The sequence below is a fragment of the Bidens hawaiensis genome, unplaced genomic scaffold (genome assembly GCF_021521415.1).
Source record: "Bidens hawaiensis isolate Kalapana, Puna unplaced genomic scaffold, B.hawaiensis_p1.1 tig00028232_1, whole genome shotgun sequence".
In the NCBI taxonomy this organism is placed as follows: Eukaryota; Viridiplantae; Streptophyta; class Magnoliopsida; order Asterales; family Asteraceae; genus Bidens; species Bidens hawaiensis.
The window spans coordinates 108,656-125,872 of NW_027494589.1; the positions used below are offsets into that span (position 1 = coordinate 108,656).

The 17,217-nt window shown below is 30.2% G+C and overlaps 2 protein-coding genes across 3 annotated transcripts; both read right to left on the reverse strand.

Moving 5' to 3' along the window:
- Positions 1-423: 423 nt before the first annotated feature.
- Positions 424-2,517, reverse strand: LOC143576522 (exosome complex component RRP41-like). Its single transcript, XM_077060592.1, has 7 exons — positions 2,353-2,517; positions 1,882-1,960; positions 1,528-1,630; positions 1,305-1,428; positions 1,105-1,193; positions 796-945; positions 424-670 (listed from the first exon to the last, which is right to left on the reverse strand). The coding sequence occupies exons 1-7, from the start codon at positions 2,492-2,494 to the stop codon at positions 581-583; spliced, it is 777 nt and encodes a 258-aa protein (XP_076916707.1). The 5' UTR covers positions 2,495-2,517; the 3' UTR covers positions 424-580.
- A 9,088-nt stretch (positions 2,518-11,605) lies between these two features.
- On the reverse strand, positions 11,606-14,685 carry LOC143576510 (receptor-like serine/threonine-protein kinase NCRK). 2 transcript variants are annotated; one of them, XM_077060584.1, is made up of 8 exons: positions 14,132-14,685; positions 13,792-14,025; positions 13,409-13,693; positions 13,079-13,320; positions 12,595-12,891; positions 12,277-12,516; positions 11,965-12,192; positions 11,606-11,887 (listed from the first exon to the last, which is right to left on the reverse strand). In XM_077060584.1, the coding sequence occupies exons 1-8, from the start codon at positions 14,199-14,201 to the stop codon at positions 11,690-11,692; spliced, it is 1,794 nt and encodes a 597-aa protein (XP_076916699.1). In that variant the 5' UTR covers positions 14,202-14,685; the 3' UTR covers positions 11,606-11,689. The 2 variants fall into 2 exon arrangements, with proteins under 2 accessions (XP_076916699.1, XP_076916698.1); XM_077060583.1 differs by having other exon boundaries at positions 13,792-14,028.
- Between the last annotated feature and the right edge of the window lie 2,532 nt (positions 14,686-17,217).

Below are 17,217 nucleotides of genomic sequence, written 5' to 3' on the forward strand. Positions count from 1 at the left end.
GAGCTTGTATCAAGCTTGCTTAAAACTTTCGGAGTCATGTTCAAACTTCAAAGCCAGCATAACCAAGTGTTTACGTCAATTGAAAACCCATGAGATGTTATTTCAATAAGATTGATCAATTGCAGTTGACAAGTTAATCTCTCTATTAATCCATTCCACTTCTAAAGGTTCTAATACTTGTGGAAGTTAAAATCTCAGTTTTTTCAATTCAGCAAATAAACATGTCAAATAGGTTGAACTGGTTAAAAATCACCAAAATTCCAAAGAAAAAAAATGTTATTGTGAAACCCTTTTGACGCGTTACCCGACTCATTAAAACAACAAAGCTAATAGGAAAAATCGATCTAACTGTCATGTCCAACAAAATTTACAAGATATGATAAGAACAGCAATGACAAATAATAAGCACAGATTAGACCACCAAACAAACTTTTACGCCTAAAGATAACAAAACATGGATTAACAAAGCAAAATTTAGGCCCAAAACAAAAAAAATAACATTTTTTCACACGTTAAGCAGCATAAAACAAGATAATTTTGAAACAAAAAAATAAAAGTAAAAAATAAACATCTTAGCTATTCATTCTTGTGAAGCAGAGGCAGATTCTTTCAAACAAGATCTCATGATCTTTCCTAGCTTGGAGCACGCATCTAGACATAATTCCATTGCCTATTAATCATAATATGTAATGTTAAACGAGTTAAAATGTATGACACAAAAAATCAATTAAAAACAATGTGCAGTTTCGCCTATGAGTCAATTGAGGATAAACATTGTCCAAGAAGCTAGCATACCTCATGAATCTTTGGAGTGGACCATTCACCGGTTATTGTGAGTTGAGTAACCTCATTGCGAGACGGTAAACATGTAATCATCAAGCTACCATCTTGATAGTTTTCTTCTTCTGAAACAGGGTCAATCACAAGATTCTTCCCAAGGCAAGACTATACATAAAAAATGAAAAGTCAGTATGTAACAGGAAAACCTTAAAACAATCCACATTCCACGCACACCATAAAGATGTTAAAACAAAAAACTTGATACATTATGGAATTACAACAAGCAGATGAGAATATATGTAATTAAGCTGGTGAGTATCATACCACGGAAACTGCAGCAACCAAATCATACATCATAATCCCTGCGTCTGCCAAAGCAAGACTGGCACATGAGATAACAACAGGAAGATCACCTGCAAGAATAATAATAAATTGATAATATTCAATAACTAAACTTTTCCTCACCGCCAAATGCCAATCTCTATATAAAAAGAATCGCTGAAAACAAGTATTTTAAAACTTACAGCCTCCAGATTCCAAAACTAATGCAAATACGTCGACGGTTGTTTTTGGAAATGTATCGAGCATGATAGCGCCCTCTAAAGACTTATGCAACTGTGACGAAATTTCTTTGTTCTCAGATGATGCCTAGCTCATAAAAAACATTGAATTTACATAAGAGATACAGAAACTATGATAAAAATAATAACCATATTAATCTTAAAACAAGTTATCTCAAAAGCATACCTGACCACGAACGGGTGTGGCAAAAGTTGTATAACTAACACTACAATTCAGCCTACCAATATCACTGTACATCATAGCTTTCTTACTCTCCCTGGGCCCAAAACTGATAAAGAAATGAGGACAAACAGATCAAAATAATAATACAACCACTTCCATTTGATATTCTAAAAATATGTGAAAGCAACTCAAATGTTCATTCTTTAAGTATCTTATTATTGCAGAACTGATGAATTCAACGAAAGTTGTAGCTAGTGTCTAGATAGCAGATACCCTTTAACTTTCATGTTTATAAAACTTGTGAACTTTGCTTAACATGTATCTAAAAAAAAACATTTATATACGAGACGAACTTACATAGACACGATAACTTTGGTGTTACCGAACTCTGCATAAGCAGACCCTGATGCTGCATTGACCGCACCCGTACGTAAAACTGAAATAGAAAACAATGTAGCACACAGGTTAAGACACAAACAATCCTCTTATTATATAAACCCTAAAACAAACCTAATAAACACACTAAACCAATTAAATAAATCAACAATAAAAAAATACATCACAGCAAAAGTAAATCCACAAAACGAAAAAAAAAAACAAAATGCATATGACATGACAGCAAAATTAGGGTTTTTTTCATCTCAATGTTTTAGTATTAAATTAATCTAAGGGGCATAACATACGACATGAATGAATAATAAACGAAAGAGTTATATTATCATACAACAAGATATTTAAATTGTTGGGATCAAAATGTAAATAAAGGAATTGTGAATAATAATAATAATAATAATAATAATATGAAGAGAGAAAAATATAGGTTCATACATGCAGGTCTGCACTGGTGAAAGTCGCGGCCGTCGGGGCGAACCCAATCAACATTGCCGGTGAAAATAGGCGGTCGGTTCTTCTTAAAGGTGGTCGGAGACGGTGAGTACGTCGCCGGAGCAGCTCCAGCTTTGGCGGCCATTGTATAACAGTCAGACTGGGACCCTGGCTCTGTAGTTACTTTGTGTTATTATATATGAGCCCAGGCCCACTATATTGGGCTACTCCAGTAGATTCTAATTTCTAAATACTTTGTTTCTATGGGTTGCGTTGTGTCGTGACCGGGCACTAATGTGGGTTTGATTGGTATTAGTTAAGTTCGTTAAGATATCGACACTAAATTGAAAAAATGTGGGTTTGATTGGTATTACTTTGTGTTATTAGTCTCGGACATTGATAAAACCTGATCCTTGTCGGTCCTGGGCGATGAGTCGGTAAGCGTTTGTCCGTTTCGGGCGTTGAAATGGTGAGTCGAAACGAATTTCTTCGGTTTGGTTATGTTCATGGTGGTATCGTATAAACAACGTTGGTAAAGCCCAAACGTTGTCGTTTCCGGGGATTGAGGTGGTGAGTTGACACAAATTCAATTGATTTCGGTTATGTTCAATGCGGTACCAAAACTAAAACATAAAATTAAAACAAAAACAAAAACAAAAACAAAAAAAAGCATTGCCCACCACGTGGCCTAATGGTAGTCCGTCATGTGGCCCAATTGTTGCCTTTACGGCACGGGTGGAAAAATATAAATCATGTAATATCCACATGTTTCTAGCATCAACTAATATATAAATCATGTAAAAACATAATATTCAACTAAAATAACATCCATTTTACAATTATAAATTAGTAAATAGTTCCTTATAAACCACATTGGTAGTTTTATTTGTAACTTTGCATTCCTTGTCTAATATAAGCATTTTAACACCGTCTCTGCTCTTCACTATTGATAAAACCACATATGGTTGACCATGTGTACTTGTGTAGACACTGGTAATCGTAGGTATATGCCAACTCTTGCTAGTGATTGGCCTCGACTTTTATTAATGGTCATTGCAAAACAATCCGCAACAGGAAACTGTCTTCGTTTCAATATGAATGACAGTTTCTTATCTGAAGGAGTTAGGCCACTACGAGTTATATAAGTACGAAGCTCAATGTTAGTACCTGAAATAACATTTACTTCGATAAAACGCATCCCCAAGTTAATTACTTGTAATCTGGTTTCGTTGCATAAACCGTTCTTCTTATCAATATTCCTTAGTAACATTATTGGCACACCAACTTTTAGAACCAATCTATGATGAGGCATACTAGACATCTTTAAACCATTTAGAAAATCCAGTGAGTGTAATGCTAGATCGAAACCAGGACTAACACTATCAGACTTGTCTATACTATCAAAACTGAGATATTTAACTTATTCTTCGGGAAACAAAAACAAAAATTTGTCATTAATATCTTGGACAACCTCATTTAAAGGTGCAAGTATGGCCCTTTCTTGAAAATATGAAATATCATTAAATTTTCTATAATGCTGGATATACAACATCAATCAGATCAGAAATAGGATCGGATGAATCACAAATCAAAAGATCATCTGGTATATCTATAATGGCGTTGTTGTATTTATAAATAATGAAATGCAAATGTTGTATTTATAAGTAAATGATAATTTTATATTAATTATAAGACATCATAGCTTATTTGAATCAAATACAAAAACATACAAAGATTAACAAAGATAAATGAAAAATTAAAATATTTTACAACTTATATCATGAGTACAATAATAAGCAAACAAAGAAATTAGTCTCTAAATCAACAAAACAATTTTACAATTTTGATTCAACAAAACTTCTATCTCAATGTTGATTCAAAATATGAACTTTATTTAAGACATTTGTTATACATCAATAACCGTAATGTTTATTACTCTAAGATAGTACTCTTGTTTATTTACACATCAATTTAAATATTTATCAATGTTAAAAGATGAACAATATCTAAGACATTTCTTTTTATAAGTATATTTTAAATTTATTTTACAAAACAAACTGTTATGACAATCTAAAACCTAAATTTAGTATTTCATAATACTATAATTAATTAATTGATCTTCAAAATAAAGTCTTAATCAATATATTAATTTTTATTCAAGTATAGTTGGCATATAATTAATTCCTAATATATATCATTTAAGAAATTAGGCAAAATTTCTCATCCATTTTTTTATAACTCCTTTGTGGATAAGTTATGTTAAATAGTTATTGAATACATATAATAATAATAATAATAATAATAATAATAATCTAATATTGTTTTAATAGATTGTGCTCTGTAGATGTATTGTTTTACCCATTTACACAAATTGCATATACTCGGGAGATTAAACGTTTCGTCATATTTCGTGCATGCTAATTTGGTGGTGATGAAAATAGAAATTTAGTTTTGTTAAAACTTAAACATATGGTCAAGTATATGTTGCTTTATCACGAGTGAAGAGTAGATACGGTGTTAAAATGTTTATATTAGACAAGGAAGGAAAAATTACAAATAAAACTACAAATGTCGTTTATAAGGAACTATTTTGTAATTTATGAAATTCTCATTTTTAATCTATCTAATGATTGTAAAATGCATGTTATTTTTGTTTGAAAGTTATGTTTAATAAAGTTTTTATTTTGTTACCGACTTTATTAACAATTGTATATCATCTTCTCGTCTCCACATGTATGCATGAAATTATGTTTTCCACTTTCATATTACCGGTGGATGTTACACGATTTATATGTTTCCACCCTTGGCGCCCACATGTCAATAACCTAGTAGATAATATACATATTTGATTCTTTAAATGCATAATGTATGAATCTTGCAAGTTATAAAGCAATGGTATATTCACTTTAAAAAGTGTTGTAGGTAACAATATGACAAATCAAAAACCTAAATTTAGTCTTTCATAATACTATAATTAATTGATCTTTAAAATAAAATCTTAATCAATGTTCAATAACATATTAATTCTCATTCAAGTGTAGTTGACATATAGTTAATTCATAATATATATCATCCAGGAAATTAGCCAAAGCTTTCACATCTAGTTTTTTATAATTATTTGTGGATAAATTACGTTAAATAATTATTAAATACATATAATAATAATATATTGTTTTAATAGATTGTGCTCTTTAACTTTTATGTTTCTTTCAATGTGTATTCATTTAACCCATTTCCTTTGTAGCTATATTTTTTACCCATTTAGAAAATTGTATCTACTCAGTAGATTAAACTTTTCGTCATATTCCGTACATGCTAATTTAGTAGTGATGAAAATAGAAATTTTAAGAATTAATTAATACCAGTCAATTTAAAAGTGTAACATAATTTAAGTAATTTTATTTAATATAACGATAAATTTAGTAATACGATTATTATTGATATAAAACGAACAAATGAAAGTTTAGTATATTTAAGGAAACGCTTATTATTGATATAATCGTTATTATTGATATCTCTATAGAACCCGTGTTACACACGGTTGGAAATATAAAAATAATAATATAAGAACTTGTAAAAAATATACTTGATTTTTTCAAACACGGGTCATAGTTCCAAATCCAAAATAATCTAGCTAGTATTTGAACTAACAATACACCAAAACATATTTATAATATAATAATACAAAAGAATAATATGGTACTAAACTACCAATTAAAAGTAAACTATAACCCATAACCTTAATCTCCTTCAAACAATATGAAATTTGAAATGAATGATCAACTTTGTATTGTGAGTCTCTTGGACTTGCTTGGCTGCTACAAATTCAAATTATAAGGTATTATGTCATGAATATTAGCTAATCGGTAATTGCATCATTTGAAATCAAAAGTACAACTCTAATATAATTAATATGTTATAAACAAAATGGATTCATATGTTATAAACAATTATAAAAGTTTAAATAAACATATATATTATAATAATAACATATAAAATGATTCATAAGATTTTACTTCGATCCCAACATCACCTATAACATCTTTTGTCTTAGACTTAGTAACTAATTTTGAAACTGCACCGTCAACATTGTCGTAAATATCCTCGATGTTCCTCTTTAGATTTGTTAACAAAGTTTGTCTCAACAATTTTCATATGAGTAGCACTATTCTTACCAAAAGATATCATCTCCTTCATAACAAAAGAGAAGTTAAAAATACAAAAGTAACAGTCCCATATCACATATATTAAACATACAAATTAAAAGTTTCCAATATTGAATTGACGGTGTCTTAGGATTGGATATCACCATTGCTAATCTGGTTTAATTCGGGCATTTCAACCATTCAAGTAACAAAAAATAAGAAAGTATTTTAATCTATCAAAAAAATAATATGATAACTTTTTAATATTACTAATACCATTTCGTTGTTAAATCTCTGTTCCAAACAGTCCAGAAACAATACATCATTAGCAAATTATCAATATTAAAACACGTTGCTCTTTCAGAATCTTAGTCGACCAAGAGGAGTAATATTCTTTTCAAAACATAGTATTCCCAAACTGATGTAATTTCATATAGTTTAAAAACAGTGTGAATTCTTTTTGAAACAATATTACGTAGCATTAATAAAAGAATCTAATTTGTGAATTATGAAATTTCAGAAGTCATTTATTTAAAAATCTCATACATAAAATTCAATTTAAGAAAATGTTTAATTATGGATTATGTATTAAGTTAATATATAATAAATAATTAACTTGTTTATTATATATTAAAAATTATATTGTTAGATAGTTTTATAAAAATAATACTTTAATTTTAAAATTTAAAGTGTCATTAATTTAGATGCATATTTTGATAAATATTATTGATTAACATTTAATAATATTAAATGTGGGTGATGTGTATTATAGAAAGTTTTGAAAATATCATTATGTATTTTGAAAAACTGTAATCTATATTTATAGAAATTATAGAGACTTGGTTATCATATTAAAGTTTGAGAAAATAGTCTATATTAATATTGAATAAAACTTAAACGAATAATAATGCAAAAAAATATATGTTAATAATAATGTTGTGAACCATATATGTAAAGTAAATAATATGAATGCATAAAAAACATTGTAATGTTTTTCGTTACAAATATTCCATTAAAATGGATTTAGTTTGAATTATAGCTATTTAAGTTATTCAAATTCAGTTTTTTTAACAAATATGGAAAGTCAAACTATATAATTGTAATAATGGGATCCTTATACTCAGATAAATATATATTTTTTAAATTGTACATTTTCATACTAAGATATAATAATAAATTTTTGTAAACTAAGTATAGATGAGTAATAATCGGTTTCTATAATACTATATTAAATGTGTATAAATCTAAAAATGTAAATTAATATAATATTGGAAAGTATAATGATGTTTTAAATTGGACGGAATATTTGTGACTTAATTGGACATTGACAAAAATAATAGAGTAATGATTATGCTACTATAGGTAATTTAATGCACATTATAATCTAACTTAAATGTATTATAGAATAATCAATTAAAATTCATTTCCGGAATATAATATAATCATTTAACTTACATAGATTGTGAAAAGAAATATACACCAATATCAAAAAAGAAATATACATGAATATTAAAAAATAAAAAAAATACATCTGATCAAGTAATACTCAATCCATGAAATCTTCTTTCTCATCCAAAAAACCTAAGATTAAAAAATTCCTAAGATTCTCACCAAGCCACACATCGTGCTTGGGATGCATGACTTTCTTACAAATGCTTGAATTATGTTACCCTGAAACATTATTATTAACATTAGTACAAAATTGTATGAAAAATATGCTAAAATTAATGAATCTGTAACACTACCATTTCATCTTGCACAATTATTAACAAATTTCAGCCCATACAAGTGACCTTCAAATTCGTAGGAATTTGAGAGATGGGTCTCGGCTGTGAAACAAAGTTTGTGTGGGCAGTCTATGTATTTGTAAGTAGACATATTTGCACCGAGTGAGGCCTTCCGAACAATCAAAGATTTATTCTCCGCAAGCCAAACATCATGTTTAGGAATGCACGCCTTCCTTACATAGGCTTGCATTCTGTTGCCCTGCAAATTATTATTAAGATTAGTAAAAAGTTATATGAATAATATAGTAAATTAATGAATGTATTAACAATACCATTTCGTCTTGAACAATCATTTCGATTGACCAATCTTGACCGGGTTTTGAGTTGTCCTTCAGCCGCCAAAGTCTCAAAATACGCACCTTTAGGATACACTCATTGTTTTGAACATCAAGTTGGTTCAACATGGTGATATTGGTTGCTCCATATTGCTAGTGGTGAAAATTTTTTAAAAACAAACATATCATTTACGAACAATAAAAAATTTAACCAATAAAATTAATAAGAAAATGGAAGATATAAAAACAATAAAAAGTAAAAACCTTCGCATAAAGGTAATTGTTTTTAATAAAGAGGTTATGATGGTGTAAGGATTAAGCTATCAAATGTACGTATTTATACCAAATGAATTAGGATAGACAAAATTATAGAAGGAATGTAGTAAGGTAATTGATTGCAAACATAATTTAGTAAATTTGAATATTTTGAAAATAAACTATGGTAAGAACGATTACAAAGGATTCCGTAATGAATGTACTTTCAAATTCTGAAATTTTGAAATTTCTATTATTCAACAATTCAACAATTCCACTAAAGTCTTAATTTATCTTTTCTTATAATTATATTAGTATATTAGATTAGTATAAATATAAATATTTGATTAGTATAAATGTCATATTATTTAATTTAAATGTTGACTATAATCTCATGTAAAAATATAAGTTACTAATTATATTATTTATAATAATATAATTAATCATCAATTATAACACCATATATTATTTAATGTAATTCATATAAGGTTTGAAAATAAAAGTTAATAATTTTGTTATATATATGTAAGTAAATTGTGAATTATATTATCGTAATTATAAGTAAATCGTAATTATAAGTCATGGGTCAATGGGTCAAGAATTGATTTGTAACTCAAGTGTTATTCTTAAACAATAATAAGACAATGGATTTTGGTTATAATTGTTAAAACTTAATGACCGAAATTAAGTAAATGGGTCAATGGGTGAACATCCATAATTATAGTAACACTAAATCATTGTTAATTAATTCAAATTGACACCATAAGTTATAAAATCATTAATTCAAATTTACAAATTAATAACATTCAAAGAATATACAAAAATTTATTTAAATTTACAATTTCCGTAATTAAACCATTCCTTAATCAAATCGGTCATCATTTCCTAAATTTAACATGAATAGTACAAACATTTACAACTTTATGAATTTGATAGTAAATTAAAATAAATATAATATTTTAACAAAAATTCAAAATTTAATATTGGTAATCTCTATATACTATATATATTCACTCTATACGTAATCTCTATATTAAATCCGTAATCCTTTCTATTGATGAAATATCAAATAATAATCTAGATTATATATTATATACTATCTAAGAAAATAATAAAGGTGGTGAATAAAATCAACCCAAAACAATAAAATATTCAAAATGATATTTTGAATATTTGGTTTTGAAAACTATGGCTACGATTTTAAATATTCAAAATGAAATGTACCTAGAAATGTCACTTAATAGAAATATCTAGAAATATTCCTATATAAATAACAATTTTAAATATTCAAAATGAAAATGAAAGATAAGACTTTAATAGCATTGATGAATCTAATTTTAATATATTTTTGATTAATTTAATTAAGATGAAAATTAGAGAAGACCTAGATATAAATGGAAAATATGAGAATCAACCAACAGGAAGGGGAGATTTTGACATAAAGCTTATTGCTTTAATAGTATAGTTAGATTATCAAATGTGGAAATATAGAATGGACTATGATTGTGTATGTCACATTCTAGGCCACAAGATGGTGACCATTAGGAAGCCATCATATGATCATACATAAAGTTGTGAAACCACGGGAAAGTAGACAATATCATGATCGTGTTATGTTACGATATGGTCTAAAGGATTTCTTTAGTCGTTCGGAAGGTAGGGGAAATTTTATCGAGGGCATTGTATCCCAGATCAATTACAATTAGCATGTCACATTCTAGGGCCACAAGCATCATGATTCACATAGAACTTTACGGTTAACATGCATCATGCTTATGTAATAGCAGTATTAGGATAAATGAGTTTTTAGAAAATTATTGGCAAAATAAAACCATTAATTATTGAAAACAAATCATAAATTGTGATAACTAAAGGAGTATGATAATCTTATATGACTATCATACGAATGTCGGTATGCATTTTATGCAATTATAAAAACCATTTTTTGTTATATTTCCATATAAAAGGAGGTAAACCTTTTGTCACCATTTTGATATAGATGAGATTTATTTTATCAATTTAATCACTTCATTTCATGAGAATTTTCATCATTTCGTGTAAAAAAATCATTCATATTGTAATTTATCGGTTATGAATAAACATATAATAACCGATAACATAAGAAAGTAGATAAAGCTTACAATCCTTTGAATCGTTTTTCTTTTTTTACTTTTAAACGGCTTCAATTACATATTTTTTGTCACTCATGAAATTGAACACTCAACACTTGTAAAAACAAAGTTTTATCCAACACCTTAATACAAGTAGAGACATGAGTTATTTATTAAATCCGACAAAGTGTTGCTGTGTTAGGTGGACCAACCTGACCTAACCATTAATTTGCACTACTCATTTGGCTTGAAAATATTTTTGTATGTTACATAGCTGGTCTAAATTACTAGCATAATTATTACACTACTCATTTTGGCTTGAAAATGTTCTATATGCTATATAGCTGGTCTAAACTACTAGGTTTGCTAAACATGCTATTGTATATGTAATCAATAGTGAATGTAGTTGGATCTGAATACATTATTCAGATTCCAGTTAATGAAAACCATGTAAATATTATGCTTGGGTGTTTCCCTCTAGCCTAACATCTTGCTAAGCTAACCTTGTACATATTATAAAGTTGATCATTCAAAGCATGTTTCTGACTTTCTCGTGTAAACTAGAAGGGTAATTACAATGATAAAAGAGTAAAGCTGTGACATCTTACCAGCCTATAACTATAAAAGAAGACTTACAAGTTACAACACACATCCCTATAGATATTCTACAAATCGGTTCTATGAATAAAAATGAAACGAATCAGCAGATTGATTGAACTTGTGGCCTTTAATCACCAGATCAAATATCAATAAATTAAACTCAAATTTCACTGTGTTTTGGATGCAGATGAAATATTAGACACGGAGAAGGATTCGAGCCAGGGTTCGGTTAAGTCAACATCTACAGGTGTTCCATCATCATCTTCTGCAGTCGCTTCTATATCATGAGTATGCGAAGATTCGGACGAATATGATACACTCGATGATATTGGTTGAAGCTCGCGGTCCATTCTAATAGTATAGTCCTGTGTAATATATCATATGCTGTCAGATAAAACCAACAATAATAACAACATATATAAATTGATTAGATGTTGTATACCTGATAACGGTCGAAGGAGAAATTCCTTCTTTTAGATTTTTCTGGTGCAATGGTTAGAAGTATTTGAACAACCTCACTCATTGTCGGGCGCGCGTCTGGATCCAACAACAAGCACTCCTTTGCCAAATAAGCCATCACCTGCAATTCTTCCTCTTCAAACTTCCCTTTTAGACGTGGGTCCGGCAACTCTTTACTCACCCTCTTGCTATCATGTAAAAGAGGTGTCGCCTGCACAAAACCAAAAACAAAGCCATGAGCTCCTTGTGGGCAAAACATACAATTACTATGATTATTATTATATTAACCACTAACCCATATGACAAGGCTCTCTTCCCCGCCTTCGTCAGGTGATTTATATATCGGATGCCTACCACTAATAAGTTCTAGAAGCACGACACCAAAACTGAAAACATCTGACATCAGCGATGCCCGTCCGACAATAGCATATTCAGGTGCAAAATACCCAAACGTCCCCTGCATTCGAGCAGGTGAGCTAGGACAGCTGGGGATACTGTCACTTACTAAACGTTTAGCCATCCCGAGATCAGTTATCTAATAAAACAGTCATTAATATCATCAAAAACCAAACAAGAAAAAAACATTTTTTATTGACGATATTAGAATCTTTACCTTTGCTCGCCAGTTTTCATGTAAGAGAACGTTTGTTGATTTAACATCTCTATGCAAGATTCTAGGAGCAGCTGCTTCATGAAGATATTCTAAGCCTCTAGCAGCTCCGATTGCAACTGCAATACGCGCTCCCCAATCCAGACGTTTTTCTGACACTCCATCTAGACACTCTCTGAGGTTACCATTTAACATGTACTCAAATACCAGAAGCATCTGAGCTTGTTTTCCATGATATTCTAAACAGTAGCCTAACAATGGTACCACGTGACAGCGATGAAGTCTTGACAACAGTTCAATCTATCTATCTATCTATCTATCATCGTACTCAGTATATCCCACCAATAGCAAAGCTATGGAACATCAAATTACATATCTATCATCGTACAACAGTTCAATCTGAGCATCAATATTAAAGTTATTGAGAAGTATTTGATAGCGGTTCAATCTGAACATCAAATTACATATGTTGTAAAAATAGTATTACCTCTGTCAAAAAAGCGACTTCTGCATCTGGGCCTCCTTGAGCTTTGAGGCGTTTAACAGCAACGAGTTTACCATCTCTCAGTTGACCATAATATACATGACTGCTAACACCAACTCCAATTAAATTATCATCAGAGAATTTATTGGTTGCAGTTTCCAAATCTGAGTATGAGAAGTTCGTAATTGTTCCTTGTACAGTCCTCATTGGTTTCCTAAACAAGGATGAAGTTTTGCGTATACACCCTAGAAAACAAAAGCAGAAACATATTTGAGAAAAATAAAACAAGAATGATGTTTTAATAGGAAACAAAGCTCTTGATGCTGCAGTTACCTATGACAGGATTGGTGGGAGAGTGGATTGATATTTTGGATTCTGGGATTGAAGCGGTCTTATAGCTTATTAAGTTGGTAGCACTGTTGTAACTTGTGACTTTATCATATGAGGATAAAGGTAGTTGTTTAGGGGAGGTGTGCTTTCGGTAAACATAGCACATTACTGAAGAGAAAATTGCAAGAGTTGTCACCACCATGCATAGTAATAAAATGATTAATATGGCTTTGCTTGAAAATTGTTTCTTTGAAGTCTCGAATTCTGACTGTGGCTCGCCCAAAGACCCTGTTGAGAAGACGTTCAAGTAGCCGCGTGATCAAAGATATCTTATTTAATAATTTAACATCAGAATTGTGTTATCAAACGAGGACAAGTAAATATACCAGAATTGCAATTGCAGGAAGCAAAACAATTGGATTCAGGGCCTGTAGCCACTTCAGGGAGTCTATCGCCAGAACAGATGCATTTCCATCTATTTTGACTTGTACCTTCTGCATCAGCAGAGGTGCAATCACATGATGAAGAGCAGTTAGTTGGAATAACAGCTTGCTGGTTCGATTTGTTTGCGTAACATGTACATGTCCACTTGTTTATGTCGGGAGTCCCTGAAACTTCATCTGCTGCAATTGAAGGTAAACACAAATAGTTCAAAACAAAGAAATAATTTCATCTTGTTTCATTTTAAACAATATAATAACAAGGCATTACAGTAATGAAACTAACCACAGTGGATGTGCTGAATACAGATGAAGCTGATAAAGCAAACTAAAACAGCCTCCGGTTGGAGCTTCATCTATCCTGTTCAAACAGCAAACACTATGACAGAATAAAATGAAGTTGGTCAAATGTTCCTTCGTATCATAACAACAAATACACACATCGACACTCATATTACAGTAGAAAACCACACATAACACATGATAAGTATGCAATTACAAATATACTATGGGCCCTTGTAATCTTCACCATTAAAACCATTAAGATGTCAATCACCCAAAAGATGCTCTGTGTTCCTCATGGTCAAAAATTGATGATTGTAAAAGAAAAATACACCGCAAATACACCTTATACCATGTTTATGCATACTAACATTGATACAGAAAAAAGAGAAAATGGTATAAATATAGAATGAGATGCTTCATGCTTGTCTGACTTGAAATTCGAGGAACAAACATTCTTTTTTCACCTTTTTGAAACCTCAAGACTCTTCATGAGTAACAGAATTAAACCCAAAACATCCAAAACCGAATAAACTGATAAAAGATTGTCTAAAACAAATAAAAGATAATAAGGAAACATGCATAGAAAAGTAAAGATTAGTGATTGCTAACACATAATAATCGACCAATGCAGCTTAACATAAAGTAGTTTAACATCAATTCAGAATACAAAACAATAATGCTAAAATGCTTTTAATATTAAGTGGGGCAACAGATGAGCAATACCAAGAATATCTACTGGTTGATAAACGGCACCGGCCCAAACCATTAAACAGGTTTGACAAAACAACACCTTACAATTACCAAAACTGGAAGGTGAGAGCAGGTTAGCAGAAGCAGACCACAGAACACTAATTAATGACCGACTATAAATAAATGGCAGGCAATAATTCAATATCCATGACACATATCAATACAAAAATTGTCAAATTTGGTTGAAATTGACATCAAATAGTGACCCAATTAAAGGCTGTTTATAATACTAATAGCAATAAGATTTCAAGGCCATCAACCTCACCCGCACCCACTTATCTTAGGCTACGACAGATGCCTTGTGTCTAATCCGAAAACGACCTCTCAACCAATTTAATTTCAAACAAATATATATATATATAATAATTTTATACAATTATCTAAATTATTAATTAAATAAACAGTAGTAGTGGTTGATTGCATCATTGGCGTACGTTGAAACAGTACTGATAGTCTGATTCAACTTAAATAGAAGAATAATTTTACAAATAACGGATTGTGTTTGTTAATTACTAATTCTTCTTGCCTTCAAAGGCTGTGTCTGTGTGTATCTAATTATAAAATATAAACCCTAGGTTTGGTTGTACTTTGTGTTTTGTATTGCTGTACATTTCGTTGAGACGTCATTTTCTTTCAAAGTCAGTGAGTATTGATTGAGAAGACAGGCACAAGGTTTTCAACATAAATAAAAGAGTAATAAAATGAGGTGTTGTACCTGATAACAAGGAGACAGATCCGGAGTCAACTTAATGTTTTGAAGAGAGCCAGCAAATTAGTTAACATTTACTTGAACCTCTCCTCTCGGCGTTGCAGATTATTATTATTATTATTATTATTATCTGCTGCTGCTGCTTCTTCTTCTTCTTCTCGTCTTTTTTACACATCACCAACTGATGGTCCCTACTCCCCCACATGCTTTTATTACTTTTTCTCTCAGTTACATCTTTAGTCCTTTGTTGAATGTGAAAAACCTAATTACTCACAAAACTTGATTGTTTCAATTCGGTGGTCTTGTTAAGTCTATGGGTGTGAATGGTTTGGTTGTGTTTATTAGCTTAACCCAAGACTGAAACTCAAGTCATCGGTTGATTTATTTTATTAATCACTCGGTCTTCGGTTAATTGGTTCGGTTTATTTGGTTAGTTTGTCGGTGTTCGATTCGGTTATTTTCCAAAACTAGACTTGGGAAAATTTTGCTTATAATACATGAAATGGAAGTATAGAACAATAGAACATGAGATACATGATACTGAGATATAAAAGTTAGAAATTATATGAATGGTTCGGTTCAGTTAATTTTAGTTTAACCGAGGGTGCAAAGGAAACGATAGCCGATTTTTGGTTGTCGGTTAATTAGTTTTCGGTTTGTTTTTGTCGGTTTTGGTTAACAATTTGATTATTGCTCACCCATTAACTTTGGCAATTTAAAACATTATTAACATTATTATCTAGTTTTGTTTCATACATTGTAAGTAGCAAAGTTAAATTTCAAGTAAAGTTATTCAAATAACTCGAGGTTTAAAACTCGCTTATACACGTGTAATTTTTACATACCGTATTTGTTTTTTTTTTCCATGCTGTTCAAGGTGGGATAAAGTTTAATCATATATGGCTAACTTAAACCGGTTACAATTAGATTTTGATAGCTAAACCTGTTATTTTGTATTTAGCAAAGGGCTGAAATTGGAAACTATAATTAAAGTTGGTTTTGATGAAATCCTTGTTGGATAATCGGGTGTTTAACTTGAAATGCTTCCCTCTAAAATTTTATTAGTCCTTTGCTTTTTTTCATGTTTTGTTTTTAACCGCCTCCTCGTATTCTCTTTTCCGTTTCTTGGAATGTGAGAAATATGCATCTTGGTTTTTGAATTTTAATAATTTAATAGTCACTATTTTATTTCCAACAAATGAATTTTGATGATCACACCTAGATTAAACAATGGCAAAGATTAAAAAAGTACTAGGCTAAAGTAACTTATTTCATTAGTTTTACTACATAAATAAATATATTGTATACCCTTAATAAATTAATCACATCATTTCTATGCTTTACTCAGTATTCAGGACATTTATAATATGAGAATTACATTTAACTGATCCCTTATAAAAGTATGTTCTTAATCCATTTGTGGTACGGTTACTTAGTGTTGAATTGCAAGATTTAGTATTGATATTTATATATAGCTTTTAGTATCAATATTTATAATACTTTAGTGTTTTGCAGCACATCAAACAGTGTGATACTACATCCACTTGTGGTACAGTTGCATCCGCATTTATCCGCTATCAACACTTTGATATAAAAAAACCACCTTGTTATTTTCAGTCTTTTAACAC